At 42.8% G+C, this 25,501-nt stretch overlaps 2 protein-coding genes across 12 annotated transcripts in view; one reads left to right on the forward strand and one right to left on the reverse strand.

Moving 5' to 3' along the window:
* Positions 1 to 139: 139 nt before the first annotated feature.
* On the reverse strand, positions 140 to 23,207 carry TPGS2 (tubulin polyglutamylase complex subunit 2). Of its 2 annotated transcripts, XM_040090691.2 has the most exons (7): positions 23,059 to 23,207; positions 18,354 to 18,433; positions 10,271 to 10,358; positions 8,750 to 8,881; positions 6,482 to 6,595; positions 4,669 to 4,829; positions 140 to 3,004 (listed from the first exon to the last, which is right to left on the reverse strand). In XM_040090691.2, the coding sequence occupies exons 1-7, from the start codon at positions 23,129 to 23,131 to the stop codon at positions 2,777 to 2,779; spliced, it is 876 nt and encodes a 291-aa protein (XP_039946625.1). In that variant the 5' UTR covers positions 23,132 to 23,207; the 3' UTR covers positions 140 to 2,776. The 2 variants fall into 2 exon arrangements, with proteins under 2 accessions (XP_039946625.1, XP_058280138.1); XM_058424155.1 differs by lacking the exon at positions 4,669 to 4,829 and having other exon boundaries at positions 2,861 to 3,004.
* A 156-nt stretch (positions 23,208 to 23,363) lies between these two features.
* Positions 23,364 to 25,501, forward strand: part of KIAA1328 (KIAA1328 ortholog) — a 179,554-nt gene continuing 177,416 nt past the window's right edge. For 2 of the 10 annotated variants that reach the window (XM_040090188.1, XM_040090192.2), the window contains exon 1: positions 23,364 to 23,451. In XM_040090188.1, coding sequence (XP_039946122.1) covers positions 23,400 to 23,451 — 52 coding nt within the window. In that variant the 5' untranslated portion in view covers positions 23,364 to 23,399. Of the gene's footprint in view, positions 23,557 to 23,709; positions 23,891 to 25,501 lie in introns of those variants that run through there. The other 8 variants (XM_040090189.1, XM_040090202.1, XM_040090191.2 and 5 more) reach the window with 7 other exon arrangements.

Below are 25,501 nucleotides of genomic sequence, written 5' to 3' on the forward strand. Positions count from 1 at the left end.
TCTCTCTGTGTAAAAATACCAAAAAAACCCCAAACCAAACCAACCCCCAAAACCAAAAACCAAACCAAAACAAAAACCCAAAATGAAACCCCCAAACAATCATCATATTCTGAAGAAAAGCAAAGCAGAGCTACCAGTCTCCAGATATGTATATATTCATATAAATCAAAATACAGGCATCAACAGGGGCAGATACAACATGATTTAGTTAATTACCACAGAAATTTTGATCTGAAATATTCTTTGGTAAGAAGCAGATACTACAGTGATGGACAAGGGGCCTAGGTTTGCTTCACATGCAAATTGATCTGTCACCCTAACGAACACCTAGTTTGGAACAGCACAGAAGAGAGAAAAACAAGGACAGTCTAAAATAGGAATATGAACCTGTTGGCTTGTTTGGGTTTTTTTCATGCTTTTTTTTTTTTTGCTTTTTGATATGAACGTTCAGGAAACATTAAAAAATTACTAAACTACAGGGTCTCCTGAATCCTGTGATAGTTCTGCTGGAACACACTGGCATCACTGACACTCTATACTTGAGCTGCACCAACTACCACCACAGGAAAGAAGTCAGAGAACTTCTGTGACAGTGTCTCCAAAAACTTGAACAAACTTCTCCCCCTGCCCCTTCTCCCACCATGCTTTTTTCCAACTCTGAATGCATGAGAAATGTAAGAGGTTTCCCCACTGCTGCAGGAATTCTGCTACCTCCATCTGAATGAAGTGGGCCTGCAACAGCCTTAAAAGTTTGAGGTGTCACTGGATTAAAAGCAGAACACTATCAGAAGCTGTCTGTTCCCAGGAGAGTGACAACAATCCAAACTTTTCTAGAAAGTGCTTAAGCAAGTATGGTATGTATGACAAGAACATAACTGCAGTCCCAGGGCTGGGTGCCATGAATAAACAACAGAGTTCTCCAAGAGTAGGAACTGACACAACATCACTACTGCACAGAATTCCAGAAAAGGTCACTTAACTGGCTTTAATGACCATTCCCACCCCAAAATTAAAAGGATAACTGAGGTATTACTATGGCATGGGAAGTAGGCTTGGGTGGGAAGCGACACCTGTGCTTTCTCATTAGAGCTCACTTTATAGCAGTAGAGCAGCTACAACAGATCCTCGCCTGTCTCACGATGCATATGGGCTTGAGAGCATCAGAGGATTTCTTCTCATCTGGGGGTGGCAGCGAGTGGCTGCCAGGCAATGCAGCAATGGCATTTGAAGGTGGGCCCTTGGCAGTGCTGGAAGTGGCAAAATATGCCTGAGCAGGGGCTGATGGCTGCAGAGATTTTGTACAGTGACTGTGGGACAGAAGTAGAAGAGCTGCCACACAGTTCAGTCTTTTGGCCTGTGCGAAATAAACTGGGAATTTTGGGAGTAGCTCAAGGGGGATTAGCTGAAAGCACCGTAACCCATCCATTCTCAGTGAGATTCTCTACTGCATTGAAAAAACACCCCAAACAACCCATCCTGAACACTGCTCTTACATCCTTTGCATCCCAAGTCCATGTACTCCCCAAAGCATCTTCAAATACCTAATCACTTTGGAGGAAAATATTCAAATGTTTATTAAAATACTATTAAGCACTTACAGGATGGATTCATCTTTCTGAAGGCTATAAAATACTCATGAAAGCCTCACAACAACCCTGTGAGGTAGGTCTGTCTCGTGTAATTATGTGGTGGTTTCAAAAATTAGAGATGATGCTGTTTAAATAGTCAATGCTTACTTAAAGACAGTGATTTCGATTTCCATATTCAGGCACAAAATGTGTTGGGTGCTACCATAATTCCAGCATATTTGGAAGACAGAATAGCATAGAAAAGTAATGGAAACAAACAGGAGTAACTGAAGACCAGCAGTGAATGGGTTAAAGTGCAGTTCCAACCTGAATAGAAAACAGCATCGGGGGCTTCTAAGGCTGTAGGATCTCAGCGCCCCTGGTGAGATCCCGCCCAACTGGAAAGTGTCAATGGTCAGCTTTGCAAATGAATGTGTGACAGACGAAGGGGTCCTTCTGGCTGATGGAATGCAACACCACTGACTCTCTGCTCAGCAGTTCCCACAAAAGGGAGGCAACAAAGGATCTTGCAACTTCTAGCTTCAGGATTATTGCAAATCATGTCACCATCTGAAAAGACGCAGCAGGAAGGCCAAAAAGTGGTCTGGGCTGCAGAGCAAGTGGATAGGCTAATATAGAGACATGGAAGTCCCAAGCCCTTTTGTACCATGAATCTCAGACCAGAAGTTGGATTAAGCACAGGGAAATGCAGGGTTGGATTCTGTCTGGAGTGAAAGATACTTCTGTGTTCAGTGGGTTCCAGCCTGCTTCCACAGCATGCAAGGTCAGGACGGTTTTCTTTCAAAGAATATGGCAGAAACATCTTCATACTCTCTACTTCTCTACATGGGTCTGTTAGAGTTACAGTGAATTACATGTGCTTTCATTTCACTGTTGAAGTTGTACAGGAACAAAAGCTTCCCTTTGGAGCAGTGACATCAAAGGTTTCTTCATGCCCTCTGAAAAGTACATCCTGCAAGTAGCAGAAGGGAGTAAAATTGATGTATCAAGGTTTTTTTTTTTTTTTTTTAAGAGCCTCCAGGAACTATATCCACATCATGGCTATATTTCATGCAAGTGCTGCAATGTGTTTTCCATGAGCACGTACATCTATTCATGCACAAGAACTTGGTCTGAACCACTGAGACTCTCCAGCAGAAAACATCAAAGCTTATTGCAAAAGTTATCCAGAGTCAGATCTGGTGGGCTCACTTCCTTGAAGAATTCCCAGCTAGTGAGGATGTCTTGGCAGAAGTCATGCTTGTATGACTCTTTTGGGAGCTTGGTGGCAGTGAAGATGGTTTCTTCTTGAGCACTGGAGTTTTGTTCTTGCTTTTAAAGACCTTATTGGGGTCCAGCTTGTTCACAAAGGAATCAGCTTCTTCAGACAGGAGTGCTGTGTTGATGGTTATGGGTTTATACATGTTAAACCATTGCTGAAAGGCAAGATGGTGGGGAAGGAACAAGTTAAATTCAAATTGCAATTAGACAAATCCACCTTGCTCCCCATCCTCCCCAAGACATGATCCTAATACTACATCACTTTTCAGTTTGCAGTTTATAAGAGTTGGAAGAGTGCTTGTGATAAGGATACACAAGGCATGGCTACTGCATTCCAGACAGGGAAGAGGGGAACCAGACACAACCCTAACACCATCTTTCCTGCAGTGCAACTCCTGTCAAGAGTGAATCCTGATTTACACCACAGGAGGAGAAGCAAAAGGAGGGGATGAAACAAAATGGCAATTATTTAGATTCAGAAAAGCAGAAAGGATTAAAAAACCTTTAGAATTTAAATGTGCTTATAAACTGAAAACCAACTAACTGAATTTCTCAAAATGTAACCTTCCTCCCCCTCTTCACACATAAAAGAATGATTATTTTTAAACTCCATACACAAAAAAATTTGTGTTTGTTTGTATTACTGTTTCTGTTTGTGATTTTCTATCTAGAAGTAACTACAATTATTTGGTTTTTTGGTTGCAGCAGACACCACGATGTTATGTCCCACAGTTCTGAACTTTTTTTTTTTTTTGTATAATCTTTTTCATTAACAAAGTCAGGAAATAAAACTATAGTAGTTACAGTGTTACAAGTCACAGTGAAACCATCAGCAAAGTGTTGAACAAGATAAACAGAAGACCAATACCCAAACACAGATAATCATCTATTAATGTATTGGATAGTGGAAACCAGCTTTAATATACACCCTTGAAAACCTTTAAAAATTATAATGGTTAATGAACTAGGAGGATTTTAACCAACAGGAGCTGCAAATGATTAAGGAATATACAACTGATTCCTCTTAAGGTTTGCAAATATACTGAATATAAAAAAATATTTCTAGCAGGGAAGTTGCAGAAAGGCAGAAGCACAGCGCCACGTACACAGCCTTGACTGAAAAAGCCCAGCACAATGTTAACAGGGAATGATAAAAACCAAATTCTACAACCACTATTTGATGGGAAGTCAGGAGTGATTTTAGTAATTCTGATGTGCAGACAGGACCAGGGAATCTCATGCTGGTAACACAGCTGTCATGTCCTGGATGAAATGCAGGACGCTCAAGTCCCAACAGGCCTTGCCAAGGTGCACTGACACTGTGCTGGCTTAGGAGCTGTGTTCAGTAGGAGCATCAGCTCCATTCCCTGACCTCTAACAGGATGGAAGCAGGGATAGGGCCCTGTCAAACACAGAAGAACAGCATAAGCCTCTAATAGCATGATTTTGGCATGGCAGAATAGTAATTTTAATAATAATAAGCGACTGACTGGAATGCTCACAAGGCTTTATGTAGAGGTCTTTTCTCTAACTACCTGTTTAAAGTCCTCTACAGGACTTTAAACTGCCCTTTTTTGGGCATAACTTTTATCGAGGCCCAACTGCTGAGAGAAAAGCACGGTTAACACAATATTAGTGAATTCAAATTACCGTGGAACAAATGACTGTTAACATGTTAGAGGGAAAAAACTTGTGGTCCCTTCCGTGGCTCAGCAGGGAGGCCCCCTTGAGCGCACAGACAGCTTGGCAAAAGGTGGGAAGACGTTTTTCCAGTCTATACTTATGCAAAATACTGACAGGCTGGATGCTGCTATCCTACCTTGGCCTGGGGGCTGACCCCATAGCTGGTGAAGGCATACTGCCACTGTGGGAGACCCAGGTGGGTGATGAGCAGCCGGTAGTAGGCTGTGAAGGTTTTGGTGAGGAAATGCCAATACAGAGCTCTGTCCAGGAACCAGATCTCTGTGTCTGGGGAGACCACTAGAATAAAACAAGCACAAATTACACTGTTGCTTTGCAGTACTAAGGTTAACCCCTGACCCTTGTCACGGGGGAGACATAACACACTCATCAGAAAAGCTGTTTTATGTACATCCAGGCTTGTTCCAGCCCAGGTACAGAATCCAGAATTTGTCTTTGTTAAACTTCATACAGCTGGTGGTTACACATCTCTCCAGTTTGTTGAGGCGTCTTTGCAGGGCCTTCAAGGGAGACATCAGCTCCTCCCAATTTAGTATAATGGACAAACTTAGTACCCCTTCCAGTCCTGCGTCCAAGCTGTTCATGAAGACACTGAAGAGCACTGGGCTCAGGATCGAGCCCTGCAGAACCCCACCAGTGACCAGCTGTCAGCCTGAAGTGATGACTGTGTACTATTTAGCCCTATTAACTATACCCTTTGGTGTCCAACCCATCAGCCAGTGTTCACTCACTGCATGGGGTATTTGACTAGCTGTGTGCTGGACAATGAATGCGATGCTGCTCCTTCACAACCTGGGAGTGACACGCTACATGGAACATTCTTGGACATCAGCAACTTTGTAGTATATGTTCAAAGTACAATTATGGCAAACATTTATCTGCCCCACAAAGTAAAAAGTGACTAACTCAATTGTCAGTCATCTGGATTACTGAATAGAGTCCAGAGTCTGGAAGTCATGGGAGTATGTGCTGCCAACAAAAACACATTTTGCAAAATCTTTCCACAGTGATCAAATATTTCTCTGGTGGTGAAATTCTTGGTAGCAGAAAAAGAAGTTACTTTCTTGGGAGATTGAGATACTGAACACTGTCATTGAAACAGACTGCCCCTGTGTTGGCACCAACACCTGTAACCAATGCTTCCTTCCCTTTCCCAGGTTATCCACTGCATGTGCTGAGATCACTAACACTGGGGGGAGGCAAGAGGACAATAACTTTCTGCCATGGCAGTTGTAGTCACACCCAGTGAAAGGCACAAGATTTTTCTTAAGAACCTGTATATTGCAATTGCACAACCCTACACAGTAAATGCGCATACATCTAGTGACCTGTGCACTGTGTCACATGACAACTATTTTACAAGTGCCCGGGGTATTTCACTACTCTCTAACTGATAACAGTTATTTCTGTATCTGTCACAACAAACAGCTCAGCTCCCATATCTCACCCTTCCATTAACCCTTCCTGCCACATTTCGGCCTAGTTAGCACCTGGAGGATCAGCATCCACTTACAAGGTGGAAGACCCAGTCTAATTCTGTCTCAGCTTTTCTTACCATCTACGCTTTGTTTCTAAGCAGTTATACCCCTTCTCAGAAAAATATAACGGCTTTCTTCCAAGACATGCAAGTAACTGGAGTAGTAGAGCTCTGTATTATTTCAACACAATTTTCTGTAGGTCACATGTGAATACTTCCCTGTTTTTATGCACACAGAAATCATAAGTTATAACTCAGACTCCAACACTAAAAGGAGTGAAAATGTTAGATCTAGTTAAAATTTAGCTCCTGACTCCAGCAGGGACAGGACATCCCAGTAAAGTTTCACTTACAAATTGCAAAGAAGATCAGAAATACAAGACAACTCTCCACATGTGGCCTCCAGATGCAATCCACAACAAGAGATAGCTAATTTTTCTTTTTTCAGTCTTACCTGGTTCAGCATGCTTATAAACAAGACAGACTTTCCCATTCCCGTTGCACGGGTCTAATTCAAAGATAAGACTACGAGAATCAAAGTGTGGCTTCTCTGGTTTGTCTCCATTGCCTGAAACCAAGGAAAAAAAAATATGAAACACGTTTGGAAAACTGACTGTGACTTAGTTGCAAAGAGTCAATCTGTTTTATACATTAATAAATCAGCTGATGAAGAACTGAATCAAACTATTATATTGGTACTTCTTGGAAATTATTAAGTTCCCTATGTTTAAAATAAAACTAAGCAAAACAAACAAACAAACAAAAAACCAAAACAACAACAAAAAAACCCGAGAAAATTTTTTATCTCTCTTCGGAAAACAAACCACAGAGTCAAAATCAGATGGCTGAAAATAGTTGAGCTGACTTCTAGTTCCTCCCTGGCATTACGGAAGACAAGGTTTAGAGATGTCACTTCCTGAGGTTTGTCTAATCTTTTCTTAAAGTTCTCTGCTGTTAGAGAAGGCACAGTCTTGTCTTTTGGGCACAACCCAAAACCAACACTTTGCACTTAGAACTTTTCCTCATGGATCCTCAATCTTCCCTGCTACAATTGAAGCCCATTATTTCTGTTGTATATATGATTTCTTTTTTTTGTCCTGATTTATTATTTTATAAGGAGGACAGGGAGAACAATTTATTCTTTTTCTCTTGGGACAAGACTTTAATGAAATTGCAGATATATATTTCTCCATATATTCCAGTGTGACATCAGCATTCTTCCCAACAACCACATCTGACTCTTAATCAACTTGTAATCCTCAACCATCATGGAGCATTTCTACAACATGATTTTGGGACTGTGTAGCTGCAAATTCCTGCAGAATGCAATTCTGAAAACTAAACCTGATGGGGAAGAAGTGGAACATAAAAGCTGTGCTCTTCAGAAGAATTTTCCATGAAACTCAGGATGAGAACTTCTGTGGGAATGTAATTTTTTCTCAGTGTACCTTATAAATGCATCAATGAAGGTTTAAACCACTAAACAGAAGCAGAATTTGGTGCATTTCATTACAATGCCTGGAAGATCAGGACTACAGACAAAATGCAATGTCCAAAAATACTTTCAGTCACATTAAGAAACTAGAAGAGCTTATACAGATGCAGAGACAAGACTGAAATCAAATAGCTTTCTTTCAAGAAATTGGTGTGATACTTGGCTGTGTTCTTATCCTCTTGATTTTTCCAGCTGGATGTGAGAGCTCTGACAAAATGAGTGGGCTTTCTTTATCTTTTTAAGTCTCTCCAAATAGCAGCATTTCCAGCATTTTTAGGCAGCCTGGAACACATTGTGTTCCAGGGTAACCTCATAGCTATATGTACGTACCAGTTACTTTTCCAATTCCACAAGCTGTCTTTTCACTACCAAAACAAAACCCGTTACCTTTTGCTCATGTAACACTATAAGCTCACAATGACTTTGGAAACTGAATCACTGGAGCAAGGCTGAGGTGAAAGTTTAAACAGGGAAAAGGCAGAACAGGCTCTTAAAAGAGGATGGAAATAACACTAAATCCCCAAGACATTCACATGAGATATACCTGTCAAGGCTGTAGGGAATTAATGAGATAAGTAATGGATCCAGCCCAGGAGACAGAAAGTCACAGAATCACAGAATGGTTTGGGTTGCAAATGGACCTTGAAAATAATATTGTTCCAACTGCCCTGACATGGACAGGGACACCCTTCTTTAGACCAGGTTGCTAGACCCATCTACCTGGAGTGATCTTTTCTGTTGCTGTATTGTAGAATAGAAGGGACATTAAAGATCATCTTGTTCCAATTCCCCTGCCAAGGGGGATAGCTCAGGTTCTAAGCGAATTGGGTTTGCTCAGTCTGGAAAAGTGAAAGCTTCAGGGTGACCTAATTGTGGCCTTCCAGTACCTGGAAGGGAGGCTACAAGAAAGATGGAGAGGGACTTTTGATAAGGATATGCCGTGACAGGACAAAAGGGAGTGGCTTCACACTAGCAGAAGGCAGATTTACATCAGATATTAGAAAAAAATCTTTACTGTGAGGGTGAAAGAGGCACTGGCACAAGTTGCCTGGAGAAACTGTAGATGCCCCAAGCCTGGAAGTGTTTACGGCTGCGCTGGATGGAGCTCTGGGTAACCCGGTCTGGTGGAAAGTGCTTTGGTCCACATATCTTGTGCTATATCCTAACATTAATAGAACAAAAGGGATGAGACAGAGCAGGTTTTCTAGCCTGTAAACAGTGCCTTACCCTCCTCATCTGTGTCATCTTCCAGGTCAGCGAGAGTTGGAGCACTAGGCAGAGTGTACATAGAGGAACCCCCGAGCCGACACAGCTTCGAGACACTGTTAATTACCATGGAGCCCAGGGGCATTGGGGTATCTGCAACAAGACAATCGTTAATTGTGAGAGAGAGTCCCCTGTCAGGAACAAATGGGATGTATTTCTTTTCCTCCAGACATCAACCTCTTTGGAGTGAAGAGATGGTTATATCTAGCAGACCTGGACATTTAATTTAAGTAAGACTCTACAGGAGCAAAAATGAGGCTTTTTCAAACGCAGACTTCCATTTACATGTGATGCAACACCATCTCAGAGCCATAAAGGTATGAGAATTACACTCCTGGCAAGGACTGTGCTGCAGCTGTTAGCTCACTTCTGTGAAAAATTAAAAATCCTGGCTACAGGATTTCAGCTACAGCCTCTTCTTCGAAGCTCTTTTCCCTGCTGCTGTTCTTCCTATCAGAAACCACCCCACACATTCACATCTTACTGAGCAGCTTGTCCTCTTCCACTCCATGTACCTGTTTGGGGTACGTCCTTTTGGTTCCCACTTCCACAGAGGATTTCATCAGTGCATCAACATGTGGGTGTTCCTAAAAGAATCCTACAGGACTTGTCACTTGTCCATGTTTCTGAGGACTCTGACTGTTACCAGTCATCAAGGCAGCAAGCACCCTGTTCAGCTACATGCCAATGTGATGGATCTCAGAAGGCACTACTGGGTGTTTGCTCAAACAAGACAGCTGAACCAGCAATCCCAGTCTCCACACACTTGTGAGCCCTGAAAACAAGACTTCTCAGATGTAATAACAGAGCAAGTCCCCCTTGAAACATGATGGGAGTCACTACAGGCACTGAAGCATTGATGTTAACTGTCTCTGAAATGTCATTTCACTTCCTGAGGAAGACCCTGCACTTGACACCCATTTCCAAGAGTGAGCAGCGTCCACAGCCCAATTTGAGAACCCTGCCTGAAGGGAATGAGAGCGAGGATAACAGCTGCAGAGTGAACAATCTATCTGATTTTTACCAAACAAGGACAGAAAATGAAGCTTGGACTTTAGCTGGTGAAAAGCAGAATCAGGCTCCAACATGTACATATATATTTTAACGAGAAAGAAGCATTATCAGAGGGTGACTCTTCCTACAGATTTATGATGGGATAATAAGCTACAGCTGTTTCTCTCTCCATGAACTACAGAGGGAGTTAAGGTATAAGGCTTAAATGACACACCTAAATCTGAGTGTCAGCAGATACACAGCAGTGTATTACAGGAGAGTATTTATGTAATGAATAATTAGTTTCTTGCCTGTGTTCTGTGTATGCACCTCTTCTGTGGGAGGCCAGAATATGCAAGCAGTAGATTTTGCCCTGAGAGATGTGTATTGATTGTGCAGAAAGTAAGTTTGGAATTAAAGAGATTCTGCAAAGGAAGGACTGGCTGCAATGAATTGAGCTTGTCAGTGGAGGGGAGCACAGGGACTCACCATCCATCTTCACACTCCAGGTCATCTGGAAGCCATCGGTCATCAGATAGAAGTTCTTTAAATCCTCAGGTAATACACAGGAGTTTTTCTGCGAATTACAATCAAAGTGTAATGGGAAAATGCAGAACATCCCTCAAACCCTAAGAACAACGGAAAATTGGTACAGAAATATTTGCTACCGAGTTTTTTGTTTAACTCCAAGGTGACTCAAATCAGTTCAAATATCTCATTCTAAAGCCTTGAGAGAAAACAGCTTATTTCTTGGGACTCTGCTAGTCTTAACAAAGGTAGCTTGGGAAAATTTCACAATGAGCAGTTAGTCATCACTAAATTATTACAACACTGTTCCCAAACTGAGAAATCATATTACCTTTTGAGATTAGCAGCCACTCCAAATTCACATAAATCAGAACAATCAGCTTTTTCATACGTGTGTCTGAAAAGAGTAGGGTTTTGCTTTAAGTGAAATCAGATTAAACTCACCTGTTCCACTAAAGCATAGTACAATATTAGCACAATGACTCTCTTCTTCTGAGGGATTTCAGCTCCAAGTAGGTGAAAGAAGCATAGACTCAAAAGCTGCACATACTCAAGCAGACTTGACGTTTCACTTAACAAAAAGTATGCGTGCAAACATATACAAAGCCAGACTCACAAACCTGCTGGTCTGGCTTCATTCCTCCAAATTTCAGCGCATGGCTGGGGCTCCTAAACCTGCTTCCTTCTGAGCCACCAGTGAAAGAAGCAACCTCAGTGAGCTCGAGTTTCTAGAAACCAGAACACTTCTCCTATACCTGTCCTGGTTGTGGAAGGAGTCTTTCTTAACCTAGACTCTTCAGTTAAGCTGCAAATACAAGGAAGAGAGGATAAAGGCTTAAGCCTCAGAACAAAAAGAAGCCCAAAGAGCTGTAGGCATTTGTAGACCCTCCTCCTGGGGACATGACTGGCTGCAGACCAGTGATCCTCTCTTGCTGCTGAAGTGTCAAGTACATAAAATTAAACAGGATGAAAGCCTGTCAGTTTTAATAACACAAGCAACAAGCATAGCTAAAGGAGTTACCTGTTGGTCTGTTTGTAATTGTTTAAGAGAAAAAAGCAGATTGACTCCAGTGAGTTCAAATTTAAAATAGGCACCCTCAGGACTCCAAAAGAATCAGACCTCAAAACTCAGGAGAGTGTCCCATGACAGAGGTTCCACAGTCTGTGCATGTTGACTTGTCCACGGGCTGCACAACTCTCCTTGTGGAAAAGTTTCATTAAATAAAGACAGAATATTCTACTAACCAGTAGCTAAGGAAAAGGAAGATGTACATGCAGTTCAAGTATCTTTGCTTCACTTGGGGCATGAATTTTGAACATCTCAAGAGAAGAGATATCTATCCAGCAAGGGCAACCTGCCAGCTGTGCATCCAGCTGTAATGCTGGCATCCAGTCATCAGCTGCTGGCTGAGCAAGGGAAGGTGCTGGTCTCATCCTGCTCACATGTCCTCCCTCCCCTAGGACCAGAACAGCTTTTCTGCCAGTTAAAGCCCTATTCACAGACACTTTCTTTGAGTTGTTACAGTTTCTATCCCCTAAACTGGGGTGTACACACTATGTAGGATCCCCTAATCTGCCCACAACCTGTGCTTGTTAACTTACTTTTAAAGCACGTCCATTAATATTGATTGACTGCTACTGATGAGTCCCAGACACTAATGGCTTTGCAGCTTGCAATAGGGCAGGTCACGTTACTTGCCCCATCAAGCAGCCTGGTCACTAGCTCAGAGCTTTCCTAATCCAGATAGAGAAAATCTTCAGGGTATACAGGTCTTAAAGCAGATAACCTGACACTAAAGAGGCTGTTTTGAGAAGAATTTACCATCCTATGAAAAGAGTCTGCGCATGGCTGAGGACCTGGTGGTAAGTTTAAGGTGATTAGTAAACCACATGGACATATCTGAAATTCTTAAAATGCCCTTAACAAACACACCTTGTTCTGTGGTTCTCCTCAGTCCTAAATATTTATAATTTTCTGCTATGCTTTCATGACATTCAGTTTCAAGCTGTACCTGTAAGCACAGTGACTATGGCTAAAACTATGAAGAAAGAAAGTATGACAGACCAGCTACAAGGCCTCAGTAGAGGACAAAAATTTACATAACAGTTTTACATTTCAAAATCCTCGATTTGAACTAATTCAATGCAGCAGTAAAAACACATATGTGAATGGGTCTCCTGGCTTCAGTGGGTGTTAGTCTCCAAGCATGAGAACCAGATCCACTGGGATGACAAAATCTAAGATTTCAAAACTTCCACCATAGTATCCAGATAAATCCTGCTACAACTCAGGCGCAGACCAATTTAGCAAATATAGCTGACTAGGACAAGAGAAAAATCACATCTAAACAGGTTTTCTGCTCTGAATCCTCCTTTTGAAAAATATTAACATGGGCATGTTTCTCCAGATGGCTGCTCTCCGAATTTATTTCAGGATTCTCTAATCCATGTCCCTCCGCATGAACTTCCAAATGATGGTGCAAAATACATGGGTAGAAAATGCAGTACCAGAGCAGGTCTGGGTTCTATAGGAAAAGGCCTGGAAATAGAAAGCTTCATTAGCACCCATTTCTCTCATCTGATGGAAAGGATCGATTGATCTGTCATACTGTGCTTAGTCATATGACCATACGACATGAGAACAGTAATCTTACAGCAGTCAGAGAAACAAGCCACTATATACTAAAAATGGCTTATCAAACTCTGTATTCCTCTTGCTCAACTGGTAGTTCTCAGCCCCATAAAATATACTGTTCCTAAATAATGTCAGAATTGGCTTAACCACAGCCCTGGCAAGCAGCTGTTTTCATTCCAGTTATCTGGTTACACTCATCAGCTCAGAAAACAAAATATCCCAAGTGCTTAATATGGTGCATGAGGTCTATTCCTTTTGTTCTCATTACTATCTCCAAATAGTCTCCCAAGAAAACATAGTCCATTGAATACAGAGAAAAATATTAGAATCTGATTTTTGCTGCCAGGACCTGACTAGAACTGGATCCAAAGTGAAGAAGCCGGATATATGGCAATTCACTTGAAACACTGTTAAAACAATGCCTCTCAAGCAAATATATTAAAGAAACAGAAAGCAATCAAAACATACAGCTCTACAGAGGCTTCTCTAAAAACATGAATGAGTTTTATCCAACTTCTGGGGAGAGAAGGAAGGCATTCATGTCACTGCTCAGGGCTTCTAAATATCAGACCACATCAGCAGCCACCTTTCTCCTTAATGTCCTTCAGTTTCACGGCTGGTTTGTCCTAGCTGCCAGTGAATGCTGGTGTTAATTTATGTAATGTATTGAGGTGTTCTTTTTGCACCTTTAATAAATCTGACCTGGGGATCTCCCGGATATCACTTTGATTTTCTGGGGCTGGAGTAGACTTGATCCCCTGCTGCAGAGAACAGGATTTAAACGTTCTCTTGAAGATATTGTTGTGCAGCCAGTTTTTCAATATGTTACAAAGCGTAACTCTAAGAAACAATATAGACCTCCCAAAAGTCTTCCAGCCTGTTCCCCATTATGCAGCTTGAAGAAACATAGCTTTCCTCATGTGCTGGACTTGCTGGATCCACATTCCCACCTCTCCCACACTCACAGCCACAAGGCAAGATCAAACAGGTAGTCAAGTTCAAGTCAATTGGGTAGATCCTGGTCTCACAGAGATCAGGGATGGCAGACTTGGCTAATGTTAAGGGGGACAAGAAGGATGCCAAGAAGGACCATGCACCCTGCATGCAAATTTGGAGTCCAAAAGAGATGCAGTAGAAGCAAGGAGGATCACATTCCAGATGTGCGCTGGAAACACTACACAGTAGAGAGGGAGCAACTCAGGAGGCTCCTGGATTGTGTGTAAAGATTCAAATGAGGAACCAGGAAATTATAGGCCTGTCAGCCTGACCTTGGTGCTGAGGAAGCTCATGGAGATCTTCTTGAGTGTCTATCACATGGCACGTACAAGAGATCCAGGGAATCAGGCCCAGGCAGCATGGGTTTGAGAAAGGTGTAACTGCTCAACCCAATCTCCTTCTATGACATGGTGAGCCTCCTAGTGGATGATGGAAAGACCAGGGGTGTGTCTGCCCAGATTTCAGTAAAGCCTTTGACACCTTTCCCACAACGTTTTTCCTGGAGAAACTGGCTGCTCATGGCTTGGATGGGAGCACTGTTCGTTCAAACTGATGTCCCTAGCCAATGAGTGCTGGTGAATGGAATTACATCCAACTTTTCGGATAAGCCCAGTCACTAGTATTCCCCACGGCTCTGTACTGGGGCCAACTCTGTTTCTTTTATTGATGATCTGAATGAGGGAATCAAGAGCTCCTTTAGTCTGAGAACAATGCCAAGTTGAATCAGAGGGTTGATCTGCTGGGGGTCAGGAAGGCTCTGTAGAGGGATCAGGACAGGCTGGATGCACAGGCTGAGGTCAATTGTGTGAGGTTCAGAGAGGCCAAGTGCTGGGTCCTGCCCCTGTACCAGTAACTCCTGCAGCTCCAGGCTGGGAGAGAGTGGCTGGAAAGCTGCTGACTGGGAAAGGACCTGGAGGTGCTGGTTCCCAGTGGCTGAACATGAGCTGGAGTGTGCTCAGGTGGCCAAGAAGGCCAATGGCACCGGGCTTGTGTCAGCAATAGTGTGGCCAGCAGGACCAGGGCAGTGCTCATCCCCCTGTGCTGGGGGTACTGGTGAGGCCACAGCTGGAATCTTGTGCTCAGCTTTGTCTCCTCACAGCAAGAAGGACACTGAGAGGGTTAGAGTGTGTCCATAGAGGGAAATGGAGCTGGGGAAGGGTCTGAAGCACAAATCTGGGAGGAGTGGCTGAGGGAGCTGGGGATGTTCAGACTGGAGAAGAGGAGGCTGAGGGAGACCTTCTTACTCTCTACCACCTGAAAGCTATTGAAAGTCGCTGAAAGCCTGGTGTAGATCAGGCTTTTCTCCCAGGTAACAAGTGAGGGGAAGAAGAAAAAATAAGTCTCAGGTACCTCTGTGCCCCTTTAACAAAATGCAATTTTCTAATTTTTGAAAACCAAAACAGTGATGTGAGTGACTCATCTTTCTTCTAGTTGAGGCAAAAAAGAAAATGTGATTCAGACACTACACCAGAGTGCCTCCTAGCAGTATTTTAGTGTAACACCTTTTTCTTAAAATTGCATGTGGAGGGGAGTAGGGCCATTGCCAGCATAATTTTAGGAGTGGGAAAGGGTTCTTAGGATGGTACACCGTTTTTAGCACAGGTTTTCTGGTGACCAGGTAACTCCTGTCTCTACTCCCTCTTGTACTCGGTTGTCTCTCTTTCCTGGAAAAAGGTAACAACTCAGTAGGTTTAAATATGAGGAAACATTGAAAAAATACCTGGTTTTATTAAAATATATTGAACTGCTTACAATTTTAGGGGAAGCAATGCTTTACCCATGTAAATACACTTGGCAATCATATACCTTAAACATTTTTGTGAGTGTGCTGATTTTGTGAGTGTGCTGATAAATTCTTCAGGAGTGATTTCAAGCTTGATTTCCTGACACTTAGCAGCTCTTTCTGCCTTGGGCAAAATCTCTTCTTCTCTCCTACTGCACTAACTCCTGTCATGAAGCTCAGCTTCCCCTGCAAAGGTTCACAGCAGCTAAGCAACATTGAACAAGCTTAAGATTTTATTTTTTTTTTTACTCTCAACAAGGTAAGATTTTAAAACACGGCAGTATCCAGTTATATAGTAGCACAAACATGGCACAGCACGATTTAGAAAACATGGCTGATGGAAACAAAAAAAGAATGAACAAAACAGTATGTTAATTAGTAATTTTTAAAAGGTTGGTTTTCTTTTAAGAGCTTCTGAGCACTTTTTCTGAACGCACTTTTTTTTCTCAGTTAAAAAAGATCGTTCCTCGCAAAACTGAAATAGGACTGGAAAAATTAATTCCATTAAACAATAATCTAAAGAATAAAGCTTTTATTTGGTGAGTCTCAATAGAAAGAGAAGTTGTTGGGGGAAAATAATGTAGTTTTGGGAATGGTTTCATCAGTTTTTCCTACATCGCAGAAAAAGTCCTGCAAGTTTCATAACCAAAGATGTAGAGGGAAGTTAAAAGTATACTCTGACAAAATGTTAAAAATCTGAGCAATGGAGAAATGATTAGACGTGTAAGTATTGCCGCCTAGTGGCCAAAAATCCAATTTAAAAAAAAAACAAACCCAAAAACCCCCAAACACTCAATTTCAAGAAAGGTAAGTTTCAGGAAAAATGAGGTACAAGTTCATCCTGGAACGGCTTAGTAAATTGTTGAGTGCATTACACCTAATCATCACGGCAGGACATTTTGTACTGCAACTGTGTAGATTGGGTTAGTCAGAGCTCAAGGAAAATAAAATAAGGAAAAAAATCCAGTTTGAGAAGGTAGTTTTACCTTTCAGTTTGAGAAGGGAGTTTTAATTTGTCTAATTTGTCAATGTAACTGGAACCAAAACCAAAGAAATAGAGAGCCAAGTCCTTCACTATTAGAAGTACAACTCAATTACTCATTTAACTTTCAACATTTACTTCCACAATTGACTTAGTCCATCATTAGGTGGGGGTTGGGTGGCTGGGAACCGAAATTTTGTTTTGGCTTCTCTTGAATGAAGTGCTTTGGCTACAGCATTTGTTTGGCTTTACAAAGAATAGCTCAGTTTTGAAATAACCCCATTTTACTTTAGAGGAGAAGCAGCACCTCAAAACGAGAGGAATGAGCACTGTGTCCAGGAGAAGTCCTCTCCTTTCAACAGAAGAATGAGCATATATCACTCTGTGTTCCCAGACCTGAGCTGGCTTACAGTCATGGTGCCTCAAAACTTTCCAGCTCAGTTAACTCAACACCTGAACAACAGCTACAGGAAACCAGGGATCTGTTTACACAAACCTGAAAAAAAAGTCATTTCTCCCTCACCACAACCACTGACTTCTGCAGAAGTTTCCATAAGCAACACACAGGTTTACACCACATACATTCCGACCTGGAATACACATATATAAAAATATACATTATATATGTTATTGATAAATGCCACTAATTGGAATAGGGCATTACCAAAACTAGTGTAAGATTTCCCTCACTGTTTAGGAAAAACAGTCAATAGCAAGGCATCAAAGGGGAAAGTATTTTATGCAGTGGTAATAACAGCAGTCTCTGGGAGCAGTTGCTTTAGACCACAGCAAGAGTTAGAGCAGAGGGAAAATGATTCACTCAACTCCATCCTCTGCCTTGTCCCTTTCCAAAGGGCCAGAGAGCTTCTGCTGTCCCAGCCCTATACAAGCTATACCTACCAAACAGTTATTCCACCATGGCCATGGGATTAATGAAGATCTGTGTATTCCAAAAAGGGAGTGAAAATGCCACCTCTGCCCACAAGAGTCACACAACAGTTTTCAGGAGCCCTCTGAACACACAGACTGATGCAGTAGGGTCAGATAACACAGAGTGAAGGTAGCATGTGTCCTTCATAGTCTTCTAGAACAGGCAGTGGGACATGCCCTGGCCAAAAGGTTGGGTCGGGTAGCCAAAGAGGAGGTGAAAGAAAATGACATGAGAAATTGAAGTGAATGGCTGAGACTAAAAAGAGAAACAGATAACTGAAACAAACTGGATAGCTCGGTGTTATTTGCCAGCTTGAGGCCTTTACCTTTAATGGCCATGGATAATAAAGCACTGCTTCATTTCGTTTGAAAGGGAGTTGGAAATTAATGTTTTCAGACCAGAGTCAGAAAAAAATAATGTTTTCAGACCAGAGTCACCACTGTAGCTGCCTACTACAGTTGTGTGGTTTCCTTTTAGAGCTGTCATGCTGAACGTACCCACACTGATAATGTTTCTGTAACAGATCAGGTGCATGTGACAGCCTAAAAGAGTGATACTTGATTAAGAAAAACCCAACAACACCTGTTTAGGCTGCACTGTACATCAAACTTGGTAACAAGTGGTCTCATAAACACAAGGTTTTGCATTTGACATTCTCCATGGGCTGGTGTAACATTCAAACTGACCTCACTGCTGTTTTACCAGGAAAATACTCACTTGCTCCCAAGAGATGATTGTGTGGCGTTCAGCTGGCTCCTTTTCCACAAAAGTCACTTCAGCAACTCCTGGGGAAGTCTCTGAAAGGAAAAGAGAGGCATGTTTGCAGCTGGCATGGGTGATACCAACACTGTGAGACAGACAATTTTGCAAATTCATCTGCATGACAGCCAGGGAAAAGGCATTAATGATTGCAAGCTGGTGCCTGAGCAGTCGCTTTCTTTTGTCTGTAACTGTACTCTGCATGTGTTGGCATGAGAATGTATAGTGCTGCACAAAATGTTATCCTTTGATTTTTTTTTTAATACATATATATGCATGTACCACGATACATCTGCACATACACTGATTTAGTGGGTGGCATTCCTGCCCAGGGTGGGAGAGGATGGAACAAGATGATCTTTAAGGTCCCTTCCAACACGTTCTATGATCCTATGACATAAGCACACACAATTCATCTTCAAGCTTGGATCTTTCGCAGAGGTTTCATGGAAAAATGGAAAAAAAAAATCAGCGATGGGTTTTGAGGCAAACTCTTATAGGGGGGATGAATCTTTATTTATTTATAAGCATGCCCTGTGGTTTCTGTTGGGTAGGATATCCTCAACTGGGGACAAGATGTAGAGCAGTGCTCCCCTGAACCGCTAACAACCCTATTCCACCATGACAGGAACACTTCAGGTCTGGATTCAGTGGGTTTGGACAGACACAGAACTTGATCCTGCTGAAGGGATCTGCATGAACAAACATTAATTCTCTGGAACCTCAGCTGGACACAGGAAAATTTGTTACGAGCATTGAACTTGTATCAATCTATAAAAATCTCCTGAATATTTAATGGGAAAGAATGCTATATAAATGTAAGATACTAATCCACATGGTGCTTTCAGGTGTATGATGGCAGAACAGACTCCCTTACACTTACTATTTTATAATGTTTTACTTCATCCACAGCCAACTGAAATAACTCCCACGGAGATAAGTCTCGTTGGATAAAGTCCAGAAAGACTACTAACTCGTGGAAACTGCAAGCCAAACAGACAGGGCCATGAAATAGAAATGATAACTATGCAGGGCTTTCTAGACTGGCTCTGCTGTGAAAGTTTTGGCCCTTAAAGCAGCCACATACATTACAATTGTTTTCTGGTAAACATACACAGTGCACCAGACAGGAAAAGCAGGCACTAGAGAGCTTTGGTTGTTTTTTATCTTCAGTGCCAGGCTTTTAATTCTATCAGTAGCATTGTCCTTCTCTGTTCTGTTGGTGGAGGAGAGTCACTCAGTTTCCGGAACCCTGAACTTCTCTTCAGTTGGAAATATTGACTGTTACATTGTCAGGTAATTGAAAAGATAAAACATGGCACCAGAAAAACAAATGCCAAGTTAAAGACATTAATGAAGAAAATCATAATTGGTCACATAGGTAAATTTGTCTGGCCAAGGGGAACCCCCAACACACAGAAGACTGATGTTTCACCAAGTTTCACCAAGTCTGGTAGGTGGGTCCAAGGCGGGGCGATCTATTTCTTGCTCAAATATAAGCTGTCTGAACAAGAGCGTGGAATCAATTACCTAACTGGTCTTTTCTATCTAAGCTATGCAAACTTTATGTCAAGTTGAGGAGATTACAATAACAGAGTAATTGTTATTTCTGTGATCAAAGAAAACAGCAGGGATGTTTAATTCACCATGCACAACATTTTGGCTGGCTTGACAGAAGATTAAATAACATATCAGTCAAAGAAGATGTCTAGGAATGAGAGAATTCAACTTCTAAAGAGGTCTGAACCAAATCCAAGATCAAAAGAAACAGAAATTCCATCTTAAAAGCCCAAATATTATATTAAAAATATACTGTGGGTAAACTGAAAACCACGTTTAACAGATGTGCGTAGGTATGCATGGGAGGTCCATTGAACATTTAGGGTTAACTTTGCTATGAGTTGCTTTTCCTTCCAGAAGGAAGAAATGAAGAAGTCACTTTTAGTGGCACCTAGATGCATAACAAAGTTTAACTTTTCCAGGTGACTCCACCCTATCTATCAATCTGAATCAAGATCATAGTAAACTCTGTCTTACTTTCAGAAATAAGTTCTGTTACTCACAGAACTTCAGCAAAATGAATCATACTGGCAATGGGAAAGATCTCTCCCTTTTTCCCCTCAAAGTATAGCCTCCACAATGCTTGTGAGAAAAATCACTTCTTGTAGGAACTTCCACAGAGACTAAAGTTAAAAAAACCAAAAAAATCCCAAACCAAAAAACAATGCCTGATTGTACTTTACATTAGGCAGAAAATACCAAGTGACTTCATGAGATTTTCCAAAAGATTTAAAGTAAGATAATTTCTAGTCTACTAAATACTGAGCAAGGTGTTGTTCTGAATACCCTTTGTTATTTGAAATAATACCCTTTGTTATTTGAAAGAAACAAGCGCTGAACAGAGTGTTAATGTTTCCCAATTAGCTAAGCCATTCTAATTAATTTGGTGGTGCAGCTGACATGCTTTGGACAACTTTACTGGAAAAAATGTGCCATATTCTCAGGTGTGGAGAGACAGAAAAAAGAAGTGGAGTAAAAATCACTGTAATGGACATTGCTGTATTGCAGAACAGAAGTTGTCAGCGACACAGAGAAAAACAAGGAAACACAAACCAGGAAACATCTTCCCCATGAAAGGGATGTTACAGGACTTTTAGAGCCATACCTGCATTGCCATGTTGTGCTGCTGCAGACAACACACCTACCCAAAACAGTTTATATGGGAACATATAAACTTTTGGACACAGTTCACATCTCAGAGCTCTCACACACCTGAGGGTGGTGAAAATGTGGGCAGGGCTAGTAATTTTTTAAAAAAGGCTACTTGAAATGATGCCTTGTGAGGCTACCTGGAACAGAGACTACCGTGTTGAAGAAATAAAGTAGGTATTTATTAAAAAGGTCTTCAAAGGATACACCTTGGGCAGTACAAGAGTCCAACCATGGCTCCACCCAAGACGGATGCTGAGTCACAAGTTTTCACACTTTTTTAAGCTTTGGTCCTTTTATATATTGGGGTCAATTGTCCAATTACAGCTTCAGGTTATGAAGTCCCATCCTCCCAGTTTCTCTCCTCAATTCATTGTTATACTTTTTGTGTCCAAAGCTGCAATGATGTCCTTGGTTTTCTGACTGGAAAAGGATTGTCTCACTAAACTGTAAATGGAACTTGCTAACACTTTATATAGAGTTATACACTAATGCAGTACAGCATCTGGAAAACATGAAAGCTAAAACTTAAGGCATCACAAAGAAGTTTTGCTGTGATGATGATCATCAGTTTCATTTACACGGTAGATAGAATGTTATCCTGACCTCACAACTAACAAAACAAACAAACAGGAAAAAAAAAAAAAAATCCACCCATCCCCCCTCAAGAAGTCCAATAATAAATCAGTATGACAACACTGGTCAGAGATTGAAGGTGAAATCCTGTCCTCACTGAAGCTCAGAGAAAGAATTTAACTCTGATCTTTTAATCTAATCTGTCTGAGCAGCTATCCAAACCCACGTGCAACTATAGATACACTGAAGTTACCCGGTGAAACTCACTGTCCTGCAATGCAGTGGTGGGATGAGATAATTACAGAGGTCACTTTTGGCTCTAAAATTCCCAGGAAGAAATTCCAAGACTGCAACTTGTCATCTTGTTGTACACATGGTTTGGGATAGATGTATAGCTTTCCAGCCTTCCAAATAAGACAGTCCTGTGCTCTGTGCTGCTGAGGTATGAAAAGTCTAATCCTGAAATCCTTTGCACAAACCCTTGTGATTCCACTGATATGAGCAAAGTTTTGTCTGAGAATCCTTCCTTTGCATGCCTTGCAGTCTTGCTGAATTTCAAAGGGAGCTGAGGGGATGTGAGAAGGCTCAAGATCTGAGTAAAACCTGGATATGGCAAGCAGGGCATTTTGTGGAACAAGTCTCACACTGTGAAAATGAGCTGCAGGGTAACTATTTATGAAGATCTGATCTCGAGCATATTCACAAACTGGCCTTCTACCAGAATACTGCATCATGCTGAACTCCCCTTCATGGAGCACGCTCCCTGCTGCTACCACAGAGGATTAGGCACGATTTACACAGGAACGTTGTGTGGACACCTCACAGGAACATTGCAGTATCTGGAGGGGGCCTACAGGGAAGCTGCACAGGGACTCTTCATTATGAACTGTAGTGACAGGACAAGCAATAATGGATACAAATTGAAAGAGGGGAAATTTGAGTCGGGTATTAGGAAGAAAATCTTTGAGGGTGGTGAGACACTGGCAGGCTTGCCCAGAGAAGCTGGGGAAGTCCATCCCTCGCAGTATTCAAGGCCAGGCTGGATAAGGCCTTGAGCAACTTGGTCTAGTGGAAGCTGCCCGTGGCATCAGGCTTGGGGCTGGAGGATCTCTTCGATCTCTTCCCACCTTTTAACATTCAGGGATTCCATGTTTTTTTTTTTTTAATATAACTCGACTTTCTCCTTCTCTGATGTTTATGAACTTCTTAAAGTCGAGAGATTCGGGATTCCTGCCGCTGCTTCCAGAAATAAGGATGTGTCTGTGTATGCACAGGCTGCTCAGCTGCGCGATTCACATGAGGGGCCGTGAAAACCGGGTGGTTTCCCCCGCCCCCAGCATGCCACCGCCCCGTGGGGCTGTTGCTCAACGCCACTCACCCAGTATCCTTGTGACGCCCAGAGTGAGCTTGTCCAGGTAGGGCTTGATGCCGGTGGGGAGTTTTTCCTCCATCCTCCGCGGGACCCTGCTGCTGCTGTCCAGCCCGACACAGAACAATGCCTTTCTGTCCTTCCTATTGTCCCGTAGCCGCAAGGCACTCTGGGAATAATAGTTCTTCCGGTTGGTGCCCCCTCCGCCCCATGGCGGCGGCCAGGGCTCAGAGAACCATGATTCCCGGCATGCCCCGCAGCCCACAGCTTGCCTCCGGCGCAGACAACCAATGGGCGGCGAGAGCCGCGGGGGGCGGTGGGGGTATGCGGGGAGTGGCGGCTGTTTCAAGATGGCGGCGGCGGCCGCCGGTGGGGGTGGCGGTGCTCGCTGGGGCCGGGGCTGTATCCTTGCCTGGGGCTCGGTGTGAGAGGATGGTAGCGGGAGGGGCCGCCAGGGGCGTGCTGGGCGGCCTTCCGGGGGGTTTGACGTGGAGTCTATGCGGCACTGTGAGTCGGGTGGAGTTTCTGTGGCTGTGGCAAAGGCTACGCTGAGTGTCGGGGGGACTTGGCTTGGGGAGAGGGGTTGGGTATGTGCTTGTCTGTAGGGGGTACGCGGGATTTCAAAGCAAAAATGACCTGGGAGAGAAGGGAGGATCGTAAGTCCTCTTTAATGTGACCCAGCTGTGAACTCCCGGGACATGTAAATACATAGGAAATGGAGAAATTGCATTCAGCTTACGGGGACTTGTAAGGAAATCAGCAGAGAGAATGAAGTTGTACAGGCTGGAGAAGAGGAATCTCAGGAGTGACTCTATCGCACTTGACAATCTGCTGACAGGAGGTTGGTTGTAGCCGGGTGGCGGTCGGGCTCTTCTCCCAGTGACAGGACAAGAGGATACAGTCTTAAGCTGCTCCAGGAAAGGTGTAGGTTGGGCATTAAAAAGCATTTCTTCACACAAAGGGTGATTGGGCATTGGAGTGGGCTGCCTAGGGAGGTGGTGGAGTCACCATCCCTGGAGGTATTTAAGGAAAGACTGGACCTGGAAGTCAGTGGCTGACACTGTGGTGTCCAGTCATAGGTTGAACTTGATGATCTCAGAGGTCTTTTCCACCTCATTGATTCTGTGATTCTTTGGAACTGAGGCTAGAAGCTGAGGAGGGAAGAGATGTGTCTTTTGTGACTAGCACCTAAGCTTGACTACAAGCACAGCATTTTGGGTGAGCCTGTGTGGGACTTGGAGGGCTCTGTCTGTGAGGGATGAGTGTGAGGTTGGGGTAATTTCATCTGCAGAGGACCTGCAGGCTCTTGTGGGACGCTGCGTGGGGCTGGACATGGAGTGGATGGTTGCTGTCGTATTGGGAGCTCAGCTTGTACAAGCCTGCTTAGGGAGAGATGTGCTTGTGTGTGCTCAGAGACCCAAGAGCTGCTGTTGGTGTTTGGGCTTGTGTGGCTGAGTTGGAGGCTCAGTGACTTGAAGTCATTGGGTTAGAACTGACAGTCTGTCCTGGTGTAAATTTAGAAGCTGACAGTTTCGTTCCACTTGTGATGGGTTTGAGGCATTGCTGTTAATCAGATTGAGATGGGATATCAGCATCAGCTGGAAGTGATTGGAAAGAAGAGTATGTGTGTGTGCTCTTTTATTTATGTTTGACTGCACACCCACTGGGACAATGTGCAAGTGAAACGGGGCAACCATCCTATGGCCTTTTTAGGGAGCACTATGTTATTTCCTATCTGTGTAAAGTAAAAAAGATAGTCTACAACTTTTTCTGTGCCATGAATGGGATGAAGGTGTGTGGCACATATCAGATCGATTGCCACACTGTCACTACTCTGCTCAGTTGTGGAGGTGTTGATGCAATTACATTGTCAGTCTATTTTTATCAGTGAACAGGTTTTTTGCCATGACTAAATATGGTTTATTGAGCCCAGCAGTGGCCTCATGCATCATGATAGTCTAAGGAATGAAGTTCTTTCTGACAACCATTTCCATTCTAGATGTTTTGTTGAATAGGCAGTGTTGTCTCTGATCTTGGAAAAGTTTAAATTCTTAGAAAAGCACATGGCACAATTTAAAAATAATGGCAGTGTATGCTTTTTTAAAAAGAGGACTGCATGGTAGATTGGTTTAATACATTTAGAAAACTGAAATTCTCACCATCATTGTTGAATTGAGGCAGCCCAGCAAGTCAGGTTGTATAGGTGAGCTGTACCCAGGAGTTGATTTTGTCCAGTGCCTCTCTCTGCTGCTGCACGGAGCTATAGCTGTGGTGATACAAGGTTTATAATACTACACCTGCCTTGCTGGCAGTCTTGGGCGGCACGTGGCAGGGGATTAATGTTAAAAGGCTGATGCTGTCCCCAGTCTGTTACTCTGAGGCAAGGACATTGTTTATGAATCAGCCTCTGAGTCACCATGATTTTCAGTCCAGCTGATTGAGTTAGTCTGCT

This window comes from Hirundo rustica, chromosome Z (genome assembly GCF_015227805.2).
Source record: "Hirundo rustica isolate bHirRus1 chromosome Z, bHirRus1.pri.v3, whole genome shotgun sequence".
Lineage (NCBI taxonomy): Eukaryota > Metazoa > Chordata > Aves > Passeriformes > Hirundinidae > Hirundo > Hirundo rustica.

Excerpts from the sequence above, each read along its gene's own strand:
- TPGS2 (XM_040090691.2), bottom strand. The coding sequence starts at position 23,131 with ATGGAGGAAAAACTCCCCACCGGCATCAAGCCCTACCTGGACAAGCTC. Across the intron at positions 8,882-10,270 it reads CTGGAGTGTGAAGATGGATG|ATACCCCAATGCCCCTGGGC; the intron begins GTGAGTCCCTGT and ends GTCTTGTTGCAG. Across the intron at positions 3,005-4,668 it reads GGGTCAGCCCCCAGGCCAAG|CAATGGTTTAACATGTATAA; the intron begins GTAGGATAGCAG and ends CTTGCCTTTCAG.